This window comes from Saimiri boliviensis, chromosome 8 (assembly GCF_048565385.1).
Source record: "Saimiri boliviensis isolate mSaiBol1 chromosome 8, mSaiBol1.pri, whole genome shotgun sequence".
Taxonomy (NCBI): Eukaryota; Metazoa; Chordata; class Mammalia; order Primates; family Cebidae; genus Saimiri; species Saimiri boliviensis.
The window spans coordinates 72,098,815-72,120,817 of record NC_133456.1 but is presented as its reverse complement, the minus strand read 5'-3'; the positions used below and the strand labels follow the sequence as shown (position 1 = coordinate 72,120,817).

Here is a 22,003-nt window from a genome sequence, read left to right as displayed (position 1 = left end):
ATGTTGGCCAGGCTGGTCTCGATCTCCTGACCTCAGGTGATCCACCTGCCTTGGCCTCCTAAAGTTCTGGGATTACAGGTGTGAGCCACTGCTCCCACCAGTAATTTTGAGGATTAAATGACATACTATATGAAAAATGGTTAGTATTGCAACTGCTAAATAAACGTTTCTCTTTTTTTCTGATGTCTTTCTATAGTTTTGTAAAAATGTTTATTTGGGGGTTTTATTACAAAAAATCGTTTTCAGTAAGAAACCAAAGTCATGCTCACAATAAATGGTGGCATATGATGCCACCATTGAGTCAGGAATAGAGAGAATTGTCACTCCTTAACGTAGAACAGAGCACTGTGGAAACACAGTAGACCGAGAAGACACTTCTGCTTTTGGAAGGTACTTTGACCATAATAAAGATAACCCTTCGTTTCTGAGTTTCTTCTGTCATTTGTTTGTCATTGTCTTCTTTTTTTTCTGGGACAGCGTCTTGCTCTGTTGCCCAGGCTGGGGTACAGTGGCACAATCTCAGCTCACTGCAGCCTTGACTTACCAGGCTCAATTGATCCTCCTATCTCAGCCTTCTGAATAGCTGAGACTACAGGTGGGCATTGGCACACACCACCACGCCGGCTAATTTTAAAATTTTTTGTAGCGATGGGTTTTTGCCATGTTTCCCAGGCTGGTCTGGAACTCCTGGGCTCAAACGGTCCTTCTGCCTCAGCCTCCCAAAGTGCTGGGATTACAGGCGTGAACCAGCGTGCCTGGCCCAAGTTTGTCTTTCTTGTGAAGGAGAAGCGTGGATTCACTGTGATAGTGCTCACAACCTTGCAAGTCTGCAGGATGAGCCGCTGCCAGGGGTCTCTGAGTCAGAACTTTGTTTGGAATCAGAGGCTTCTTTTCATCTTTAACCGTCTCTTTTTTTCTGGCAGAAACAGCAAGCGTCAGCAGTGAGGCTGCAGTGGGGGCCTGTGCAGTTGTTGTGAAACAGGAATCTCTGTAATTATGTCTTTTACCATGGCTGTGGCAGCCTAAGAGCTGCAGCCTTAGCCCCGAGTCACAGCAGTTTCCTTTTCCTCATTCAGGCAAGGAAGGTAAAAATTTTCCCTACAAAATTTTCTACCAATGTCACTGAGCTCTGGAAGGAGCCAGAGGCCCTGTCAGCCAGGAAGGCTGTGAAGGAGAGGACAGAGCCTTTTCCTCACTGCACCCCAGTACCTCGTCTGCCAAACTGTGCGTGAGTTCCCATGGCTGCCAGAAGAGTAGGGGCTCATTACGTGAAGCCTGACCCAGGTCTGTGGCCAGATGGTTTGCAGTCTCTGGATGCAAAGCCTGTGAGCAGCGCCACCAGCAGCAATTGAATGTTGACCAGGGCTGGGGCCTCTGGGAGCTCTTGAGACGCTGACCACCACCTGCGGAAGTCTGGCCTGCAGACCCTGACTCAATGACGGATGAATGAATGCACTCTTACATCATTACAGTGATTCAAGTGGGCTAGGGATGGCCGTTGGCTGCTTTTAGAGGGCCAAATGCAACCAGTCCACCCAGACTCCCTTTCCATTATTACATTTATTCAGTCAGATTTTACAGCAGAGGTTCTTAGTTAGCACACTTGTGGCTAATTAACATGGCTCCAAGAATGGTTTTTTTTTTTTTTTTTTTTTTTTTTGAGACGGAGTTTCGCTCTTGTTACCCAGGCTGGAGTGCAATGGCACGATCTCGGCTCACCGCAACCTCTGCCCCCTGGGTTCAGGCAATTCTCCTGCCTCAGCCTCCTGAGTAGCTGGGATTACAGGCACGTGCCACCATGCCCAGCTAATTTTTTGTATTTTTAGTAGAGACGGGGTTTCACCATGTTGACCAGGATGGTCTCGATCTCTTGACCTCGTGATCCACCCACCTCGGCCTCCCAAAGTGCTGGGATTACAGGCTTGAGCCACCGCGCCCGGCCAAGAATGGTTTTATGACTGATAAAAGGTTTAGGTTCTGGGGGCCCAGAGTAAACACTATTAACAGGTAATTTCCCTTTGATCTCCCCCTGAGAGGACCACCCAGTGCAAAATTTACGTGAGTAAACAGAGTAGAGAAAAAGGGATGTGGGGTAAACAGACTTAGACTGGGAAAGCCTCTCTCTTTCCTATGCTAATGTAAATGAGGTGGCTGCCTTCAACCTGCCTCAGTAAAACGTTTTGGACTTCCAAAAGGTTTGAGTTGACAATCTTTAACTTTCACTAGTATTTTGCCAGCCACCCTGAGTGAATATCAAGAAGCTCTGACACTGGAATTCACCTGCATGTTCACAGTGAACTTGGGATAGTTCTAAATTCAGGGCTTGGCTAGGAAACAAGAGAGTATTATAAGCACGTTAGTGTGGTGGAAACACTCTAGGCTGTGGACTCAAGACAGTTCTGGGTTCACATTCTGACACAACGAGTAGGAGGCTCTGAACCTCAGCTTTTCATCTATACAAAGAGAAGTTAACAGCATGGTACCGCCCTGCAAGAGTTCTTAGCCTCTGAGAGACTGGTTTGTTTTTAAATTGCGTAACGAGGTCTGAAGATAGAAACTCTTGGTGTTAGATCAGTGGCTCAGTGACATTAAGGCTGACGTTTTTATGATTCTCTTGATGTTTCCTTATTTGTTAAACCTTGATTCCAATGTGGCTGCTGCAATTCTAGACATCAGGTCAGAGTCCAAAGCAGGAAGAAGAAGAAGGAAAATGCTGGTTTCTTCTCTTCCTTCTGTAGAAACTCTTGGCTGCCTTCTGCGTATGTCTCATTCCAGAATTATGTCACACAGCCACTCCCTGGCAGCAAGAGAATCTCAGAAGGCAAGCATTTAGCTTCCTAACTGCCACGGGGATGGTGGTCAGGGAAGAGGGGATCGGGAGTGAATTAGCCATTTATCAGTGTTTGCCTCAGCTCCTTTCCTTTAATCATAAGGAATTGTCCTTTTATATTTATCTTAATGGCTGTTTCCCACTTGGAATCATCGTGTCTGAATCTCTCTTTTACTTTCTCTCCCTCTTTGCTCTCTTTCTCTGTCTCTCTCTTGTGGCAGCTTGAATCCTTTTGAAAGTCACTGATGAAGGAATAAACTTCAATACTCTTAGGCTTGCAGAGTCCCCAGTCTCCCCTCATACACACCAGTGAAGCCCAGCTTTGGTGTGGGCACCTGAAACAATGGAGAATGTCAAACCAAGGAACAGCTCGGAGCCCAGACTCCTAACTTACCTGTGGAGCTGTGACTTGAAACCTGGGGGGTGAGAACCAAGGAGAGAGATCTAGAGCAGGGCTGTTTCACAGAAATGCAGTGTGGCCCACACATGTACTTTAATTTTTTTTTTTTTTTTTTTTTGAGATGGAGTGCCAAGGTGCGATCTTGGCTCACCACAACCTCCACCTCCCGAGTTCAAGCGATTCTCCTGCCTCAGCCTTCTGAGTAGCTGGGATTACAGGCATGCGCCACCACACCTGGCTGATTTTGTGTTTTTAGTAGAGATGGTGTTTCTCCATGTTGGTCAGGCTGGTCTGAACTCCTGACTTCAGGTGATCCACCCACCTTGGCCTCCCAAAGTGCTGGGATGACAGGCATGAGCCACTGTGCCCGGCTTTAAAATTTTACAGTAACCATATTAAAAAGCTAAAAATAAATAGATAAAATTATTTTTAATAATATATTTTAAATTTACCCATATCTAAAATAGCATTTCAACATGTAATCAATATTCAAAATTAATGAGATTTTACCTTTTTTATTCTAAGCTTTTGAAATCTAGTTTGTGTTTTATACTTACAGCATATTTCAATTTGGGACTGGCTGCATTTCAAGTGCTTAATAGACACATGTCTAGTGGCTATTGGATTCGGTAGTGCAGGTGAGAGAGAAGGTTCTCGGTCATGTTTGACTGAATTTCTCCTTTTTATAACAAATGATTTTTATTGCCCTCTGCCATCCTAACATGAAATTTATAGATACTATAACTTGTATCTGCAAGCGTGGGCTAAACAACTACAACAAACAGACTCCAAAATGTATACAGCTCAAACTGGGACTGCTCAGGGGGGTTCACTGTCTGCTGCTCAGACAAAGCCAATTCCTCAAGACAGGGAAATTGCAATAGAAAAAGAGTAATTCACTCAGAGCCAGTTCTGTGCAAGACCAGAGGTTTATTACTACTCAAATCAGTCTTCCTGAGCATTCAGGGAGCAGAGTTTTTAAGGATAACATGGTGGGTTGGGGGAAGCCAGCGAGCCAGGAGCGCTGATTGGTCAGAGATGAAATGATGGAGGGTAGAACGTATCTTCTTCAGGAACTGCTGAGTCAGTTCCCAGGTAGGGGCTGCAAGATCAGATGAGCCGGTTTATTGATCTGGGTGGTGCCTGCTGACCCAGCAAGTGCAGGGTCTGTGAAATATCTCAAATACTGATCTTAGGAGCAGTTGAGGGAGGGTCAGAATCTTATAGCCTCCAGCTGCATGACTACTAAACCATAAGTTCTAATGGTCAGAAATGGCTAATGGTTTCTAATGGCGAATGTTAGTCCTGCAAAGGCCATCTGGTCCCCAGGCAGGAAGGAGGTCTGCCTTGGGAAAGGGCTGTTAACGCCTTTGTTTAAACTATAAACTAAGTTTCTCCCAAAGGATGCTCAGGAATGAACAAGGACGGCTTGGAGGTCAGAAGCAAGATGGGGTGGGTTAAGTTACATGTCTTTCACTGTCTCAGTCATGATTTTGCAAAGGTGGTTTCGAAGCAAACATAACAGAAATTAAGTTCTAACTCTAACAATTCTGCAGGTATGATCCTGGTCAGCAGACAACTTTTCTCCATGTAGTGGTTCAGTTTGTGGCTCTTATTATTGCTATGCATGTTGCAGCATGTGTGTCCAGGGAGCAGACAGGCTAAGAGAACATGGAAGGATCATAGTGCTTCTTAAAATTCTCAGCCCAGAGATAGCATATAGCACATTCCATTGACTTGAACTTGTCACAGTCATTTTAACACACTTAATGGCAAGGGAAGCTGGGAAATGTAGTGTAGCTGTGTGCCCAGGAAGAGAAAACCTAGGTGAACAGCCACCCCTACCTATGCACATATTTTTAAAAATTAAAAAATAGGCTGGGCGCAGTGGCTTAAGCCTGTAATCCCAGCACTTTGGGAGGCTAAGGCAGGCAGATCATGAGGTCAAGAGATCGGGACCATCTTGGCCAACATGGTGAAATCCCATCTCTACTAAAAATATAAAACAACTGGGTGTGATGGTGAGCACCTGTAATCCCAGCTTCTCAGGAGGTTTAGGCAGGAGAATCACTTGAACCTGTGGGGGGCGGAGGTTGCAGTGACCCAAGATCATGCCACTGTACTCCAGCCTGGTGACCGAACGAGACTCTATCTCAAAAATTTTTTTTTCAAATAAAATATAAGGAACTGTAATGTAAAGGAGAAATCAAAGGAAACTAATTAAAGTAATATATCTTCCAATAATATGTATTTCCACAAGCATTTCTAGCTACATGAAAATAATGAAAGAGGTGCTTGCCCCTCAGTTTGGAGTCACCATGAATGTGATGGGTGCCAATGCTGGGGTGTGGTGGGGTGATCAGATACCTTCAGTGACTTAAATAAGACTTAACAATTTCTTTATGATGATTTGTGAAAACAGAGTTAAAGTCTAGGTTCAAAGCATTTTATTCAATTTTTTTTTTTAGATGAAGTCTCACTCTTGTCCCCCAGACTGGAATGCAATGGCGTGATCTTGGCTCACTGCAACTTCCGCATCCTGGGTTCAGGCAATTCTCCTGCCTCAGATGCACCTGCAGCCACACCTGGCTAATTTTCGTATTTTCAATAGAGAAGGAGTTTCACCATGTTGACCAGGCTGGTCTTGAACTCCTGACTTCAGGTGATCCACCTGCCTCAGGCTCCCAAAGTGTTGGGATTACAGGCTTGAGCCACGGAGCCCAGCCCAAAGCATTTAAAAAATGGATTTTTCAGTTCAATTAAGCCTCTGGTAAGACATTTGGAAGTCCCGTAGCATACGGGGGCGATTCTTAGTTTTGTCACGTAGAATGGGTCATTTAGTATCCCAGGCTCTGAGACTTCCAAAGTGCCTCCCAGGTAATGGTTCTGCCATTTCCCCAGTTAAAACCTTGTGGGGAGGAGACAGGGAAATAGGTACTGGGAGGCAAAGAGCAGCAGGAAGATGCTCCGCACCCTTCCCCATCACTGGTCTTTGCCATCTTCCTATGGGATTTCCCGTATTCTCAGTTCACCTTTGTATGAAGCCTTCCTGCCAGCTCTCACCAGGGCCCTTTCAGCAATCACCTACGTACCCCAAGGACTTAATGTTTTCTGCACTAAAACTAGTTGTCTTTCACTTAATGAAAAAGTACAGAATCATACTAGGAGGATTAAAGTTTATTTTATTTAAGTTACCATTTTACTTAGTACCAAATAGTTGGGGTTTTTTGTATTCCTTGAATGGGACTTCGGAATAATCATTCTTTTTTTCCATTGCATTACCATGTTTCTTCAGAAGGTGGCACTAGATGCCATGGTGTGGGTTGCTCCATAGCTGTAAGTCCAGCTCTGTTTCCTTGATGCTTCTGCCTCTTAAGACTAATATTCAACAGTGGGTGGGCGTCCACAGTTAACCTTAGGGCCTCTCTGCTGTTCAGTATTGATAGAAGCCAAGATAGAAGAAAACTTCAGTTTTTTTCATTTAGGTGGGGATAGCTTTAATATATTCAACTATAAAAAGGTCAAATTGGCCGGGCACAGTGGCTCACACCTGTAATCCCAGCACTTTGGGAGGCCAAGATGGACAAATCACTTGAGGTCAGGAGTTCAAGACCAGCCTGGCCAACATGGTGAAACCTTGTCTCTACTAAAAATACAAAAATTAGCCTGGCGTGGTGGCGTGTGTCTGTAATACCAGCTACTCAGGAGGCTGAGGCAGGAGAATCGCTTGAACCCAGGAGGCGGAGGTTGCAGTGAATGGAGATCGTACCACTGTGCCTTAGCCTGGGAGACAAAGCAAGACTCCATCTCATAAAAAATAAGCCTCACACCTGTAATTCCAGCACTTTGGGAGACAAAGGTGGGCAGATCACTTGAGGTCAGGAGTTTGAGACCAGCCTGGCCAAGACGGTGAAACTCCATCTCTACTAAAAATACAAAAATTAGCCTGGCATGGTGGCGTGTGCCTATAATCCCAGTTACTCAGGAGGCTGAGGTAGAGAATCACTTGAACCCAGGAGGCGGAGGTTGCAGTGAGCCCAGATCACACCACTTTACTCCAGCTTGGGCAACAGAGTGAAACTCCGCCTCAAAATAATAATAATAAAAGGTAAAATTAAATGGCATAATTACATTCTAATTAATATTTTAGGCTGTTTCAGTTCCTTGAAATGTCTTAGCCACTCCCTCAGCAGATGTTGATTACACAATTATTATAGTGTCATAATGCATCTAAATTTAGCTTTCTTTTTTTTTCTTTTTTTCAACTCCTCTACCCCCTTAGCTTTCTTAAAGACACAAATTACCTGAATTCACATTTCTCTGAAACTTCCCATGGTTGTGAAACTGCAGAGAGGAAGAATATTATTAGACAAAAGCTTTTAATATCCTCATCAGTCAGTGTAATGAGATAGCTCAATATACCTGTCTTGATAAATATCTAATCTGTGGGTATCATTTTTGGAAGTTTAGAGTAAACCTACAGGATGAATAAAGAGGTGCCTCCTGGGGAGGGATGACTGACCATCCAGACAAATCTCGCACGGTTTCATCCCACAGTAGCTGGTCTCTGAGCACCTAAGACCCATATTAGCAACTCACAAGAGACTTGTGCAGAAAACCGATGGTGCTGACTTCTTCTTTACATAATACACTTCTGGTTGCTCAATAACACATTCCTTTTCCTGAAATAAATTTACAAGGCAAATCAAATTCTAAACAGAAGATTCTTACCAGGCTTGGAGGCAGCACAAGAGAGCTGGCTGGCTGATCTTCCGGTGGTGTCATCAGATAGACTGGCGACGTGGATTGGATTCTCAGGATGGGCTGGCCCTCTCCCCTGAGGATAGCGACAGCATTGGCTGTACACTGCCCGCCTCTGCTTCTCCTCTTCTGTAGTTTCTTCGTTGACCACACATCCTCATTCATCACACAGTCCTCACTAATCACACCCCACACTGATATGTGTTTCTTAGATATGTTAAATGCATTCAGTCATTTGTAGCTGGCCTTGTCTTGAGGCCCATTATTCTTAAAGTGGTTTCTCTTCGAAGACTTGATAGGTGCATGCAGCCGAAGTTCCTATACCATTGGCTATAAGGCATAGTTTCCTAAACCCTCCCAATTCTCTGTGCCTTAGTAGCTCATTCTTGTCTTCATGGCCACCTTAGGCCAAAAGCAATAACTAACATTTCACACAACTTAACTTGCAACTATGTTCAAACAACTTAGTAGCTGTTTGAAAAAATATATATATACACATTAAAATATTATTTTTTCTCTCAATTTTGTTCTCAAATAACTACAACTATCTTAAATCTTGCAATCAGACTAGATATCACCACCTTTATGTCTTGTTCCACGTTGATTTTCATGCTGTTTTTGCTTTTTATTTCAGCAAACACCAAACCCCCAGCTCTATAAAGATGCAGCACCATGGTGGCTCACACCTGTAATCCCAGCACTTTGGGAGGTTGAGGCGGGTGGGTCATCTAAGGTTGGGAGTTCAAGACCAGCCTGGCCAACATGGTGAAAACCTGTGTCTACTAAAAATACAAAAATTAACTGGGTGTGGTGCATGCCTGTAGTCCCAGCTGCTTGGGAGGCTGAGGCAGGAGAATTGCTCGAACCTGGGAGGCAGAGGTTGCAGCGAGCTGAGATTGGGTCACTGTACTCTAACCTGGGCAACAGAGTGAGACTCTGTCTCAAAAAAAAAAAAAAAAGAAAAGAAAAGAAATTGGGAATTACCTCAAGCCAGTATAGTAGTACATACGGTGTCTGACAGAGGTCAACAATCACTGTATTTCCCTCAAAAATTTAAAATACTCCCAGTGCTCCCATGAGTTTACAGGAGTTCCCGGGGTGCCTGTGGCACAGTATGGGGACTGTGGGGCTGGAACTTAGTCAGATGCCTGCATGTGTGCCAGAGGACTGGGAAGTAGAACCTATGGCATGCGGTGGCCTCTGCTCCGAATTCAATGTTACTTTTTATATTTTTATGTTCACAGGGATATCTTAAATTGCTATTTATGAATTCTTGAAGGGAAGCTGATGATTGCTTCCTTGTCATAATAATTATTGTAATCATGGTCACCATTCTGAGCAGTTTTGTATGGTAAGCACTCTGCTAAGGTGCTTCTCATCTGTCCCATCACTTAGTCCTCACATATATGTATTCCTGTATAATACAGTGGTAGGAAATCTTTCATATATATGAAAGAAACACATTAACTATCTTGCCCAAAATCACATAGCAATTAAGTAGCAAAGTGGCTTTGAACCCAGCTGTTCGATCTGAGCGTTAACTCTCTTCACCACCATGCAGTATTACTTTTGACATTTACTGACTGCAGAAATCAAGAGCAATATTCCATGTTTGTGTTGGCATTATTTACTATTCTTCCCATGCGAAATAATTAAATCAGTGTTACCTTTTACACAGTAACTGTCTTCAAAGGATTCAAAGATTGAATTCTTAGAATGCCCCAGAGCCAGCACGAATGAGAAGAGAGACTTGCTCAAAATAACTCGATTAACTTCTCCCAAATTCTGGTCTCCGATAATATAGGTAGGAAAAGAGGTGACCCAACTTTCACCCAACTTCCCTGCAGAGGTGAGACACGACAACATTTTGCTAACATCTTGACCACCTGTTTTTGTTGCAGGAGGCCGAGGGGAGGATGGCGCCCCCATCATCACGTTCCCAGAGTTTTTGGGGTTCAAACACATCCCAGATGAAGACTTCCTGAATGTCATGACCTACCTGACCAGCATCCCCAGGTGAGCTGAGTGCAGTGTTCGCCGCTGCCTTAGGCACTGGCTGTGTTCCACAGTCCCATGCGGTGGGGCTGGGTTGAGACAGACTTCCGTGCGCACAGCTTGCCCTGGTGTGTATGATAACTCAGCTGGCTTCTGTCACCTGTCAGTCACGAACAAGGAAGGTGGGAAGGGCCTGGAAAACAATGAAAAACAGTCTCAGTTTTGACTATGTCGTGCACACAGGAGGGACAGAATCAACACTGCCGCGTGGAGGGAAAGCTGATGGGGCAGCTGTGCTGCCTCTTTCCTTCGCTATTGCTTTTCATTTTTTATTTTTGAGATGGAGTCTTGCTCTGTTGCCCAGGCTGGAGTGCAGTGGCACGGTCTTGGCTCACTGCGACCTTCGCCTCCTGGGTTCAAGCGATTTCCAGCTAAATTTTGTTTTTGTTTTTGTTTAGTAGAGGTGGGGTTTCACCATGTTGGCCAGGCTGGCCTCAAACTCCTGACCTCAAGTGATCCGCCTGTCTCGGCCTCCCAAAGTGTTAGGATTACAGGCCTGAGCCACCACGGCCAGCCTGTAGGCTGCTGCTTTAGGTTATTCTGGATTCCTGGGTTGTGTTGTCTAGCACACATGACCCTTGTTTAAGGATCCCCAATTGTGTCGGGAATCATTTATCTCTCCTCAGTAAGAAAATCAGGGGCAGATTTTGTCACTGTCATTGTCAGATGGAGAAACTAAAGCACAGAGCAAGGACTCTGCAAGGCCAGGGGACAAAGCTGTGCTGGTAGCCGAGCCCGTGCTAGAAATGCTTTCCAGCATCTGCTCCTTCCACCCCTCCAGCCTCACCTCTTTATGCCGTTTAAGTCAGTGCACGCCCAGGTCTTCAACGGGACAGACTGTGGGCAGAATCCACACTGGTCACCACATTTCACAGACAGGGACAGAGCGGGGTCCAAACCCCGTCCTCAGGCAGTGCTGCGTCCACTCTCTAGCGGAGAAGACTCGGTTGGGAAAGGCTTTTCCTGCATGGGTTTGCGTGCCCCTCCTTGACTATGGCGTGGTTTAGAATGTACACAGTGGCCAGGCGTCGGGTATTGTGTTAACTTTCCATCTGCCTTAACGATTTAGAGGCAAACAGCAGCTCTGTGGCTGGCAGGCCACCTGGAGTCTGATAACCACGTGTGGGATTAGGAAGTTGATTGTTTTAGCCAAACCCACTTGAAAAATAAGTTTTTTCTTTTACACCTTTTTTTTTCATCCATCTTATTTCCTCAGAGAGGGTTTTGGATTTATTTTTAATGCATTTCTTCAAAAGTAGAATTTAAATATATTTCACCAATTTCCCCCTGTCCCCTCCCTGCCACCACCATATGACATGCGCTAATGTGGCTTTGAGAATGTGGGGACTCCTTTGTTGCTATGAGGGAGAGAGCACACCTGTCTCGTGGCTTTGCTCAGGTGTTTCTCTGTGGGACACCTCTACCCTCTTCTAGGCCTGATTCCTATACATTCATCAGCCCTCAGCTCTGACTTCACCTCTTTGATGAAACCTTCCCTCACCCCAGTTCTGCTTTCAAAGAGACTTCTTTCAATTTCCACCAAACCCCGAGCTTTGCCTTTGTCTATGCAAATTATTTGTCTGTGGAGATTATTTCTGCCTCTCCCATTAGACTGTGAACTTCTTAAGGGGGTGCTTTGCTTTTCTCCTCTTTTTAAAAATCTCCAGCCCGAGCACAGTGCCCAGCTCATGGCTGGTTTTCAAAGTAATGTTGGTGGAGTTTCCAGTTTTGATAATGATTCCTTCCAAATGGTATTTGTTGTAGGGTGATGAAGGGGTTAAAGATACTATGCAGCCATAAAAAAGAAGGAGTTCCTGTCCTTTGCAGGGACATGGATGAAGCTGGAAGCCATCATCCTCAGTGAACTAACACAGGAACAGAAAACCAAACACCACATGTTCTCACTCATAAGTGGGAATTGAACCATGAGAACTCATGGACACAGGGAGGGGAACATCATACACCGGGGCCTGTCCAGGGGTGCGGGGCCAGGGGACAGAAAACATTGGGACAAATACCTAATGCATGTTGGGCTTAAAACCTAGGTGACGGGTTGATAGGTGTAGCAGACCACCACGGCACATGTATACCTAGGTAACAAACCTGCACGTACTGCATATGGATCCCAGAACTTAAAATTTTTTAAAATGCCATTCTGGCATATTGACTATTTAAGTTAAAAGCACCTGAAACACAGCAGGTACAAGAAGATCACTTTGACCTTTGTGCTGTTTAAGAGCAGAAGATGGAATTCCCATGTGAAGGACACTCTTGGTACTAGAAGGAAAGGTAATGTCCTTATCTTCGATGAGAAGCTGAAATAGAATATTGAACAGATCTTGTTAGAAACTCTTATCTTTTAAGCTTCCCCACATAATTTAGTCACATTTTCATAGTTTACTATTCTTTGTTCAATCCAATGTATAAGTAAGTGACCCTCACTGATTCTTTGGGTCTTCATTTCTTTATGAGAGTTCTTATGCCGTGTAAGACATTTATGAATACGTTTCCATGCTTTTCTCATGCCAATCTGTGTTTTGTCAGTTGAACTCTTGGACCCAGCCAGGACCCTAAGACAGTAGAGGTGAAGGCTTTCCACTCCTGCAGTGAGAAGGGGGTCCCTGACGGAGAGGGGAACCCCAGCTTTTCATTCCTGCCTTTATCAACCTGGGTTTTAAGAAGTCGAACTTGAACTCCCTCTTCGGCCCAGTTGCATTTCAGGAAAATGACCCCTCAGTTTAACAAGTCCTTCTTCTTCTGTGGGAGCAGCAGGGAAGAGGGCGAACAGGGACACAGAGAATAGGCGGAAGTGTCCCCTGTCCCCATTCTCCTTATATTTGCTTTAAGTTCAATGTCTAGTTTTACTTAATCCCCCAAGGATGCAGTCAAATGCTAAGTTAAATGGAGGATTTTCATCTTGCATTTGCAGCCTTTTCCAAATCACACCGAAGGCAGCTCTGGGAGCACCGCCCCCCCCACCGCCCCCGCCGCCCGACCATGTGGCGAGAAGCAGGGAGGGTCAGCACCCCTGTCTCACAGGCGGAGGCGAGGAGAGCAAACAGGGGCAACTGTTTTGGATTTCTCTGCTCTACTGTAGGCTCCTTATACAATCGCTGGGGACCTGGGGACTGCTTTCCTTTCCTGGAATGCTGTTTGTCTTCTGGGAAAGAGTGGCTGTCTGGCCAGTCGCTCCCCTTTCTTCTGGTTTTTGCTCACACTACTTGCTGCTCCTCCCCTTGTTCCTTTCCACAAAAAGTGGACACTTTTACACTGTTGGTGGGAGTGTAAATTAGTTCAACCATTGTGGAAGACAGTGTGGCGATTCCTCAATGACCTAGAAACAGAAATCCCATTTGACCCAGCAATCCCATTACTGTGTATATATCCAAAGGATTATAAATTGTTCTGCTATAAGGACACGTGCACACGAATGTTCACTGCAGCACTGTTTACAATAGCAAAGACCTGGAACCAACCCAAATGCACATCAATGATAGACTGGATAGGGAAAATGTGGCACATATACAACCATGGAATATTACGCAGCCATCAAAAACGATGAGTTCATGTCCTTTGTAGGGACATGGATGAACCTGGAAACCATCATTCTCAGCAAACTGACACAAGAGCAGAAAATCAAACACTGCATGTTCTCACTCATAGGCGGGTGTTGAACAATGACAACACATGGACACAGGGAAGGGAGCATCACACACTGGGGTGAGTTGGGGGGAATAGGGGAGGGACAGTAGGGGGTGGGGAGTTGGGGAGAGATAGCATGGGGAGAAATGCCAGATATAGGTGAAGGGGGGGAAGGCAGCAAATCACACTGCCATGTGTGTACCTATGCAACTATCTTGCATGTTCTTCACATGTATCCCCAAACCTAAAATGCAATAAAATAAAATTTAAAAAAAAGTGGAGACAAAGGGTGAGAAGGCCTGAAGGGGAACTTGACCTGGACCTTGATGTCTAATTTCCATTTCAGAGTCCAAAGAATGAAACCACCCTTGTTTGTTTTATGACTCCTGTTTATCATGATTTGCATCTTTTTATATATTATGGGATCATCCAGGACCAGAGTCCTTCCCAGTTGCAAATTTCTTTTTTTTTTGAGACAGAATTTTGCTCTTGTTGCCCAGGCTGGAGTGCAATGGCACGAACTCAGCTCACCACAACCTCTGCCTCCTGGGTTCAAGCGATTCTCCTGCCTCAGCCTCCTGAGTAGCTGGGATTACAGGCATGTGCCACCATGCTCAGGTAATTTTGTATTTTTAGTAGAGATGGGGTTTCTCCATGTTGGTCAGGCTGGTCTCAAACTCCTGACCTCAGGTGATCCTCCTATCCCAGCCTCCTAAAGTGTTGGGATTACAGGCGTGAGCCACTGCACCCAGCCCTGCAGAATGTTTTACAGACAGGTGGCAGAGGGCTCATGGTTGAAACAAAAGAGAACTGATACACTAGAGAGGAAAATGGCAGGATACTTGGGTTAGGGAAAGTTATCTCTGTGCCGAAATTAATTAGGATCTCTCTCGTTGTGAGTGGGTTTGGCAGGTACAGAAAGGCTTCCCAGAGTAACTCACTCTTCAGCAGACCTCTCTGAGAGCCCACAGCATGTAGGACACTGTATACAACGCTGTAAGGGACTGAAAAACCTCAAGACAACGTCTCAGACTGCAGGAAACTCATCACGTGACTCTGTTATCAATGTTTTGTGAAATGTGTAAATAAAGTGCTATAGGAGCTCAGAGGACAGAAAGTCACTTCGGACAGGGACAAAAGGGAAAACTTCAGTAATAAAGTTGTTACCAGGAAAAGGGGGTTTCAATCCAGACTGTAAGAGAAGGTTCTTGGATCTTGTGTGGAAAGAAGTCAAGGCGAGTCACAAAATGCAGTGAAAGAAGCAAGCTTATTAGAAGCTCCTCTTTTCCAGAGTCGGGCACCCTCAGAAAGCAAGAAGAGGAATGTATCCTCTTTAAGTTTTTCTTTTCTTTTCTTTTTTTGAGACGGAGTCTCGCACTGTCACCCAGGCTGGAGTGCAATGCTGAGATCTTGGCTCACTGCAACCTCCGCCCCCCGAACCCGGATTCAAGCGATTCTCCTGCTTCAGCCTCCCAAATAGCTAGATTACAGGCATCTGCCACCACTCCTGGCTAATATTTTATATTTTTAGTAGAGACGGGGTTTCACTATGTTGGCCAGGCTCACCTCGAACTCCAGACCTTGTGATCTGCTGGCCTCAGCCTCCCAAAGTGCTGGGATTACAGGCGTGAGCCACTGCACCTGGTTCTCTTTAAGTTTTTCTTATATAGGAGTCTTGTCCATATAAAGATTAAACTAAGCTGCACCCTTTGCAGATGGCGGGACAGTGTGTAACTGGGTATCCCGGGTTCTCGGCCTCCCTGCTCCAGGAATGGGGTAAGAGGCCCTGGAGGTGCGATGGGCTTGTTCAAGTAAATATCGGACCCAAAGGGTTTTGCAGAATGCAATTTATTAGGCAGAGAGAGAAGTAGAGAGAAAGAGAGAGCGAGCTCCCATGGTGTCGTGGGAGGGGAATCTAGAGATGGAGTCCACACAGGTGAGAGGCAGGGGGACTTTTAATATGGGAGTTACTCACGCCCCATTCAAGTTCTTGTCCCATGAGAGGAGTTCCTTCAAACTTCTGCTGGAGTGATCAATCTTTGACTTTGATATCCGAATGGCTGCCCGGCCCGCAAGTGTGACAAAACTTATTATTCTATTGGTTTAAAGAAAACTATCCTTGACATTTTAGTGTGTGAGTACATCAAAGCATAACTACAATTTTTTGAAAACATGTATTGTTAAGCTATTGGGACACCTGGACTTGCTGTTGTTGTAGGAGTGTCCTGGCAGGTATCCTTAGGCTGTTTTCTCAGCTACAAACATCCTATGACCATGGGTCATGGTTGGCAAGGAGTGTGCCTTGTTAGGCTCAAGGTGGCGCTGAATTGAAAATAGCTTCACTGTCGTTCTCCTAGTCTCCTGCCTCCCTAACAAAATATCTTTAAGGATGGTACAGTTTCTGCAGATAGATACAGAAGGGGGCATTCCAGAGAAAGAATAGGATAGTGCTGAAGAGCTTTGAACACAGCCCACACCTGGATTGAAATCCCCATCTTACTGCTTGGCTCACTAGCTAGACGATCTGGGGCAAATGACCTGGCTTCTATTTCTATTTAATGCAGGATCTGAAGTTTTCAACAGAGCATATTTGGGGAATTACAGAGCATCCTGGTTGACCAGAACAGAGTGAGGCTGCGTTTCAGACGGTCTTGCTGTGTTGCCCAAGCTGGAGTGCAGTCATCTGATCTTGGCTCCTGCATCCCCTGCCTCCCAGGTTCAAGAGACTCGCCTGCCTCAGCCTCCTGAGTAGCTGGGATTATAGGCATGTACCACCATGCCCGGCTAATGTTTGTATTTTTAGTAGAGACGAGGTTTCTCCGTGTTGGTCAGGATGGTCTTGAACTCCCAACCTCAGGTGATCTGCCTGCCTCAGCCTCCCAAAGTGCTGGGATTACAGGCGTGAGCCGCCGCCCCAACCTTAGCTTTGCTCTCTTAGGCTCCTGCCTCCCTAACAAAGTGCCCTTGAAGGATGGCACAGTCAACGACCTTTCAACCATAGGTGTTTGCCCCACAATCAACATTGGTATAACTAAGCATGGATATTTATCACTCTGTTTCTCTACTGAGTTTCCTTATTTTAACTCACAGTTCTGGGTTCATTATTATAAATAGATTAGAGAAAGTACTTTTATTAGATGATATAAGAGCAGTATTTCATATCAGTGGTGAATTTTGTGATTGTTTCTATTTCTGTTTCTTTTCTTTTCTTGAGACCGAGCCTCACTCTGTCACCCAGGCTGGAGTGCAGTAGCACAATCTCAGCTCACTGCAACCTCTGCCTCCCAGGTTCAAGTGATTCTCTTGCTTCAGCCTCCCAAAGTAGCTGGGATTACAGGCGCCCGCCACCACGCCCAGCTAATTTTTGTATTTTTAGTAGACACAGGGTTTCACCATGTTGGCAAGGCTGGGATTGTTTCTATTTCTAAAGGACTTTTATTTTCTTTTCTTTAGAGGCAGGGTCTCGCTATGTTGCCCAGGCTGGAGTGCAGTGGCTATTCATAGGCATGATCCCACTACTGATCGGACAGAGTTTTGACCTGCTCTGTTTCCAACCTGGGCCTGTTCACCCCTCGTTAGGCAACCTAAAGGACTTTTCTATACCGACTCTGTTGAGGGACCTATTTAAGTTGGAAGGATTTTTCTACATTCATTTTCTTCACATACAGTGTGATGAATAGTCTTTGGAATTAGTTGTGTCTTCTTTTATGATAAGTGGCCTAAAATGTGACCTGATATTTGTACTCTAGGAAGGAACAGGAGACCAGTGTTATTATTTGGCCTGTGAATTATGATGAGACTTACTCGTTTGTACTGAAAGACTCAGTGGGATTATAACAACTTCTCAGCTTTAGAAACCAGCCTCACCAGAGAAGTGAGTGCAGTCTGGGTCTCTTACTGTTATGAAGTGTGAAGGGAGAATAAATCTTGGGACCCCCAAATCATTAAGCCAAATGGAAGTCAAGCTGGGAAGTGCGTCAGGCAAACCTGCCTCCCATTTTATTTCTAAATAAGGTAGCTACAAAGATTAAAAACCATATACCTCCCTCACAATTTGCCCATGAAAGAATTCCGTGAGGACAAAAGACAGGCAGAACTCAGAGTCATCCTTCTGCTCATGTGAGACAAATGCCTATAAGATAGCTTCCTCTGCCCTGTAGTTTCACGAGGCCGAGGCCGAACTGAGGCATAAGTGACTATTCCTCCACGCTCTTCTCACATGTAAATTGTGCATTGCATAAAAGGCTAATCAGAGGCCCGGAGCGGTGGCTCACACCTGTAATCCAGCACTTTGGGAGGCTGAGGCGAGCAAATCACTTAAGTTCAGGAGTTTAAGACCAGCCTGGCCAACATGGTGAAACCCCATCTCTACTAAAAAAAAAAAAAAAAAAAAAAAATACAAAAATTAGCCAGGCATGGTGGCACACGCTTGTGATCCCAGCTACTTGGGAGGCTGAGGCAGGAGAATTGCTTGGACCCAGGAGGCAGAGGTTGCAGTGAGCTGAGATCACACCACTGCACCACAGCCTGGGTGACACAGTGAGATGTCTCAAAAAAAAAAAAAAAAAAAAAAGGCTAATCAGAGACCCAAAAGAATGCTTTTGTCTCTTATCTACCTGTGAACTGGAAGGCCCGCCCCCGCCCCCAGCCTTCGCCTTGCCCTGCCTTTCTGGAATGACTAAGGTACAGCTTACGTGTGTGGATTGATGTCTCCTGTCTCCTTAAAACGTATAAAAGCAGGCTGTGCCTCGAGCACCTTGGGCACATGTTGTCAGGACCTCCTGAGGCTGTGTCATGGGTGTGACCTTGCCCTTGGCAGAATAAACTTTCTAAGTTGATGGAGATCTGTCTCATGGTTTTGGGTTCACAGAAGGCAATGGAAAATACTGTTTTCAAGTGTTGAAAGAACACGAATGAGCAAAAGTGCTGCTTTGATGGAGTAGCTGGGTGGGGTGTGTTTGTCCCTGGACTTGCTCCCAAAGGGTCAGGGAGATGAATTCATCCATCTGACTCGTAGGGATAGGAATCCAGAGTACACAGCCATGTTGGCTGTTGTGTTACCCGAGGAGGGTAGATTTGCTTCAGAGCCCTCAGGGAAGATACTTGAGAGGCTAGATTTTGGGCACCCAACTGAAGCCTGGAGTTAGAAGGTGCTCCATGGGTTTATTGAGTAAATGGTGGCACTGGCACGTAAGTCTTACATGTCGTGGGCATTTAAGTAAACGCTACCAAAGGGCAGAAAACAAATTCAGTGCCAGGTTCCCGTCCCACTCTATTTGAAAACTAAGGGCCTGATGTTACTTCTTCCCAGTAGAATGACCTTGTGTGTGAATGATGGCTTTTCTTCGTTCATTTGCTGAGTGATTGTTCTAGAACACCTCTGTGCCTATGATGGCTTTTCTTCGTTCATTTGCTGAGTGATTGTTCTAGAGCACCTCTGTGTGTATGATGGCTTTTTTTCATTCATTTGTCGAGTGATTGTTCTAGAACACCTCTGTGTGTATGATGGCTTTTCTTTGTTCATTTGCGAGGTGATTGTTCTAGAACACCTCTATGTGTATGATGGCTTTTCTTCGTTCATTTGCCGAGTGATTGTTCTAGAACACCTCTGTGTGTATGATGGCTTTTCTTCGTTCATTTGCCGAGTGATTGTTCTAGAACACCTCTACTATGTCCTGCCTTTGTGTCATCTATTCTGTTCTGCTCAGGTAGAAACCCACTTTCCATCTTTTGACATTTCAATTTCTTCAGAAATTCAAAACACAACCTTTGCTTGAATGTGTGAGTGCTAATGACTGTAAATATCTGGAATTTGGTCTTAATAGTATTGTTGATGCAAGATTTTTCTTCTTGGTCACTTGGCAAGCCGGAGACCCCAGGCCAGCGATGCTCCAGGGTCGGCCATACTACTGAGCCCCAGCTCACCGATGTTATAGCTTGTACCCACATCCACCAGTTCCACATGACAGTGTGGAAAACCAATTAGGAAAGGGTAGGCAAAATAGGTGGTATGTAAAATAGGTGAAGGGTGGGGATCCATCACAGGAAAGTGGGACAAATGGGAAGACAAGTTCTCAATCCAGTCTGAGGATTTAACTTGTAGCTTAGCTTTCAGGCTTTGCACTGTCTTGGGCTTGGAGGTGGGGTTTCACCAGGGACCCACCCCTATCTGCCTAGGCATTTGGCTGCCACCTGCTGCACTCATTATCAGTTATAAAGATGATAGCCACACACCATAACAACCAGCCTCCTCTCCTGTTTATTATGTGATATGGATTGTTATAGTGATGGGGTAGTCTGAGAAACTGAGATGAAGCTGGAGACATTAGTGGGTGAGGGATTAGCTATAAAGTTTGGGAATGTGTCCTTTTTAAAATCAAACTTTGGGCGGAGTTTCACCATGTTGGTCAGGCTGGTCTCGAACTCCTGACCTCAAGTGATTTGCCTGCCTTGGCCTCCCAAATGCTGGGATTACAGACGTGAGCCACCGCACCTGGCCTGCTTTAGGCTTTTGGAGCCATATTGTCTCTACCTCAACTACTGAACTCTGCTGTTGTCACTCAAAAGCAACCATAGACAATACTTAAATGACTGACTATGGCTGTGTTCCAATTAAAGTTTATTTACAAAGATGAGAGTGGGGTGGATTTGGCATATGGATGGTGGTTTGTTGGCCTGTGGTCTAGAGTAATGGTTCTCATATGTCAGCACACAATGAATCAGTTGGAGGACTTTCTAGGCCATGAGGTTCTGGTCCCACCCTGAGATTTCTGATTCAGTAAGTCTAGGGGTAGGCCCAAATAGTTGCATTTCAAACAAGTTCCCCATACCAGCTGATACTGAAGAAAGGACTTGTGTAAACTCACAAGCTGGTAAAGGAAAAACTTAGGGCTTAATTAGGATTTAGATTTTCTGGCCCCTGGCTCAGTGCTGTTCTACCACATCATGCTGTCTTCAACTGATGTAACGGTGGTTAGCTCCATGATACTAACTAGTATATTTATGTCTGTATTTCTTGATTCATCAACTTTATAGACAGTATATTGTTTCTTTCTTGTAAAAATTAGTTTTGCATATTACGATGCTTTCTTTCTCCTCACTCCCTCTAATTTTTGTTAGTTATATTTTTATTTTTAGATCACCTACTGATCATCTTCTTTTTGGTGATGCAGCTACCTTAGATAGTATCTGGTGATTTTCTACCACACATTTCCATCTCTCTTTGTGCTCATCCTTCATGTTCTTCTATCTATATGATGTTGCGAAGATTTAAAATGTATTTACGTTTATTCTACATTTTTTTTCTCTGACTGTAGGTTAATTTTAAGTAATAGAAATCAGGAGACCAGGCACAGTGGCTCACGCCTTTAATTTTCGCACTTTGGGAGGCCAAGGCAGGTAAATCACCTAAGGTCAGGAGTTTGAGACCAGCCCGGCCAACATGGTGAGACCCCATATCTGCTAAAAATACACACACAAAAAAAATAATAACGAAGCATGGTGGCAGGCATCTGTAATCCCCAGCTACTTGGGAGGCTGAGGCAGGAGAATTGCTTGAACCCAGGAGGCAGGGGTTGCAGTGAGCTGAGACTGCACTGTTGCACTCCAGCCTGGGCAACAAGAAAGAAACTTTGTCTCAAAAAAAAAAAAAAAAAAGAAAGAAAAGAAAAATCAGTAAAATGCATTAATGTGCATTCTGTGATATACATTATGTATACAGATCGGACCTCTCAACTGGCAAACGTAATCCTATGTCATTAAACCTGTGTCACTGAAGGGACTACAAAAGGTAAAGGAAAATGGGTCCTCCCTTCTCACACCCCATCAGTTACTCAAAATCATGCCATAATTTAATTCATTTCAGATAATGACTTTTTAATGTGCGTCTTCGCCTGCTGTTTCTAATTGCCCTTCTTTTCCCTTATTTACAGAAGTGGCATACGTCTTTATTGCATTGTCAATATCTCGCAGATTCTTTATTATAGAGAGTATAATTCACACATTTGCTTCTTGAAGATGTTTTTTTGAGGCCCTCTTGTCTGCTGTTATAATTCAGGGTTGTTGTTTGCTGTCTAGATTTGCTGCAAGCTGTCAACCTGGGACTGTGTGTTTCATTGTGTCTCTGGGAAAGTCCCCTCTATTTTGGATTTCATTTTCACTGAAACTCTGAAAAATTATTTTTTCTTCCAAAAGTGCGTATGATAAATAAATCTTAACAGGACCTTGAACATTTGAAAATGGCTATATTTGTCCTCATACTTGATTAGTAGTTTGGCCGGGAATGTAATTGCTTATGTAAAAAACATTGATCCATT

At 44.7% G+C, this 22,003-nt stretch overlaps 1 protein-coding gene across 8 annotated transcripts in view; it reads left to right on the top strand.

Annotated features, from left to right (window-relative positions):
* MCF2L2 (MCF.2 cell line derived transforming sequence-like 2) overlaps window positions 1–22,003 on the top strand; it is a 250,817-nt gene that overhangs the window by 40,841 nt on the left and 187,973 nt on the right. For all 8 annotated transcript variants that reach the window (XM_074404603.1, XM_074404602.1, XM_074404600.1 and 5 more), the window contains one exon: window positions 9,893–10,007. In XM_074404603.1, the coding sequence (XP_074260704.1) occupies window positions 9,893–10,007 (115 nt within the window). The remainder of the gene's footprint in view (window positions 1–9,892; window positions 10,008–22,003) is intronic.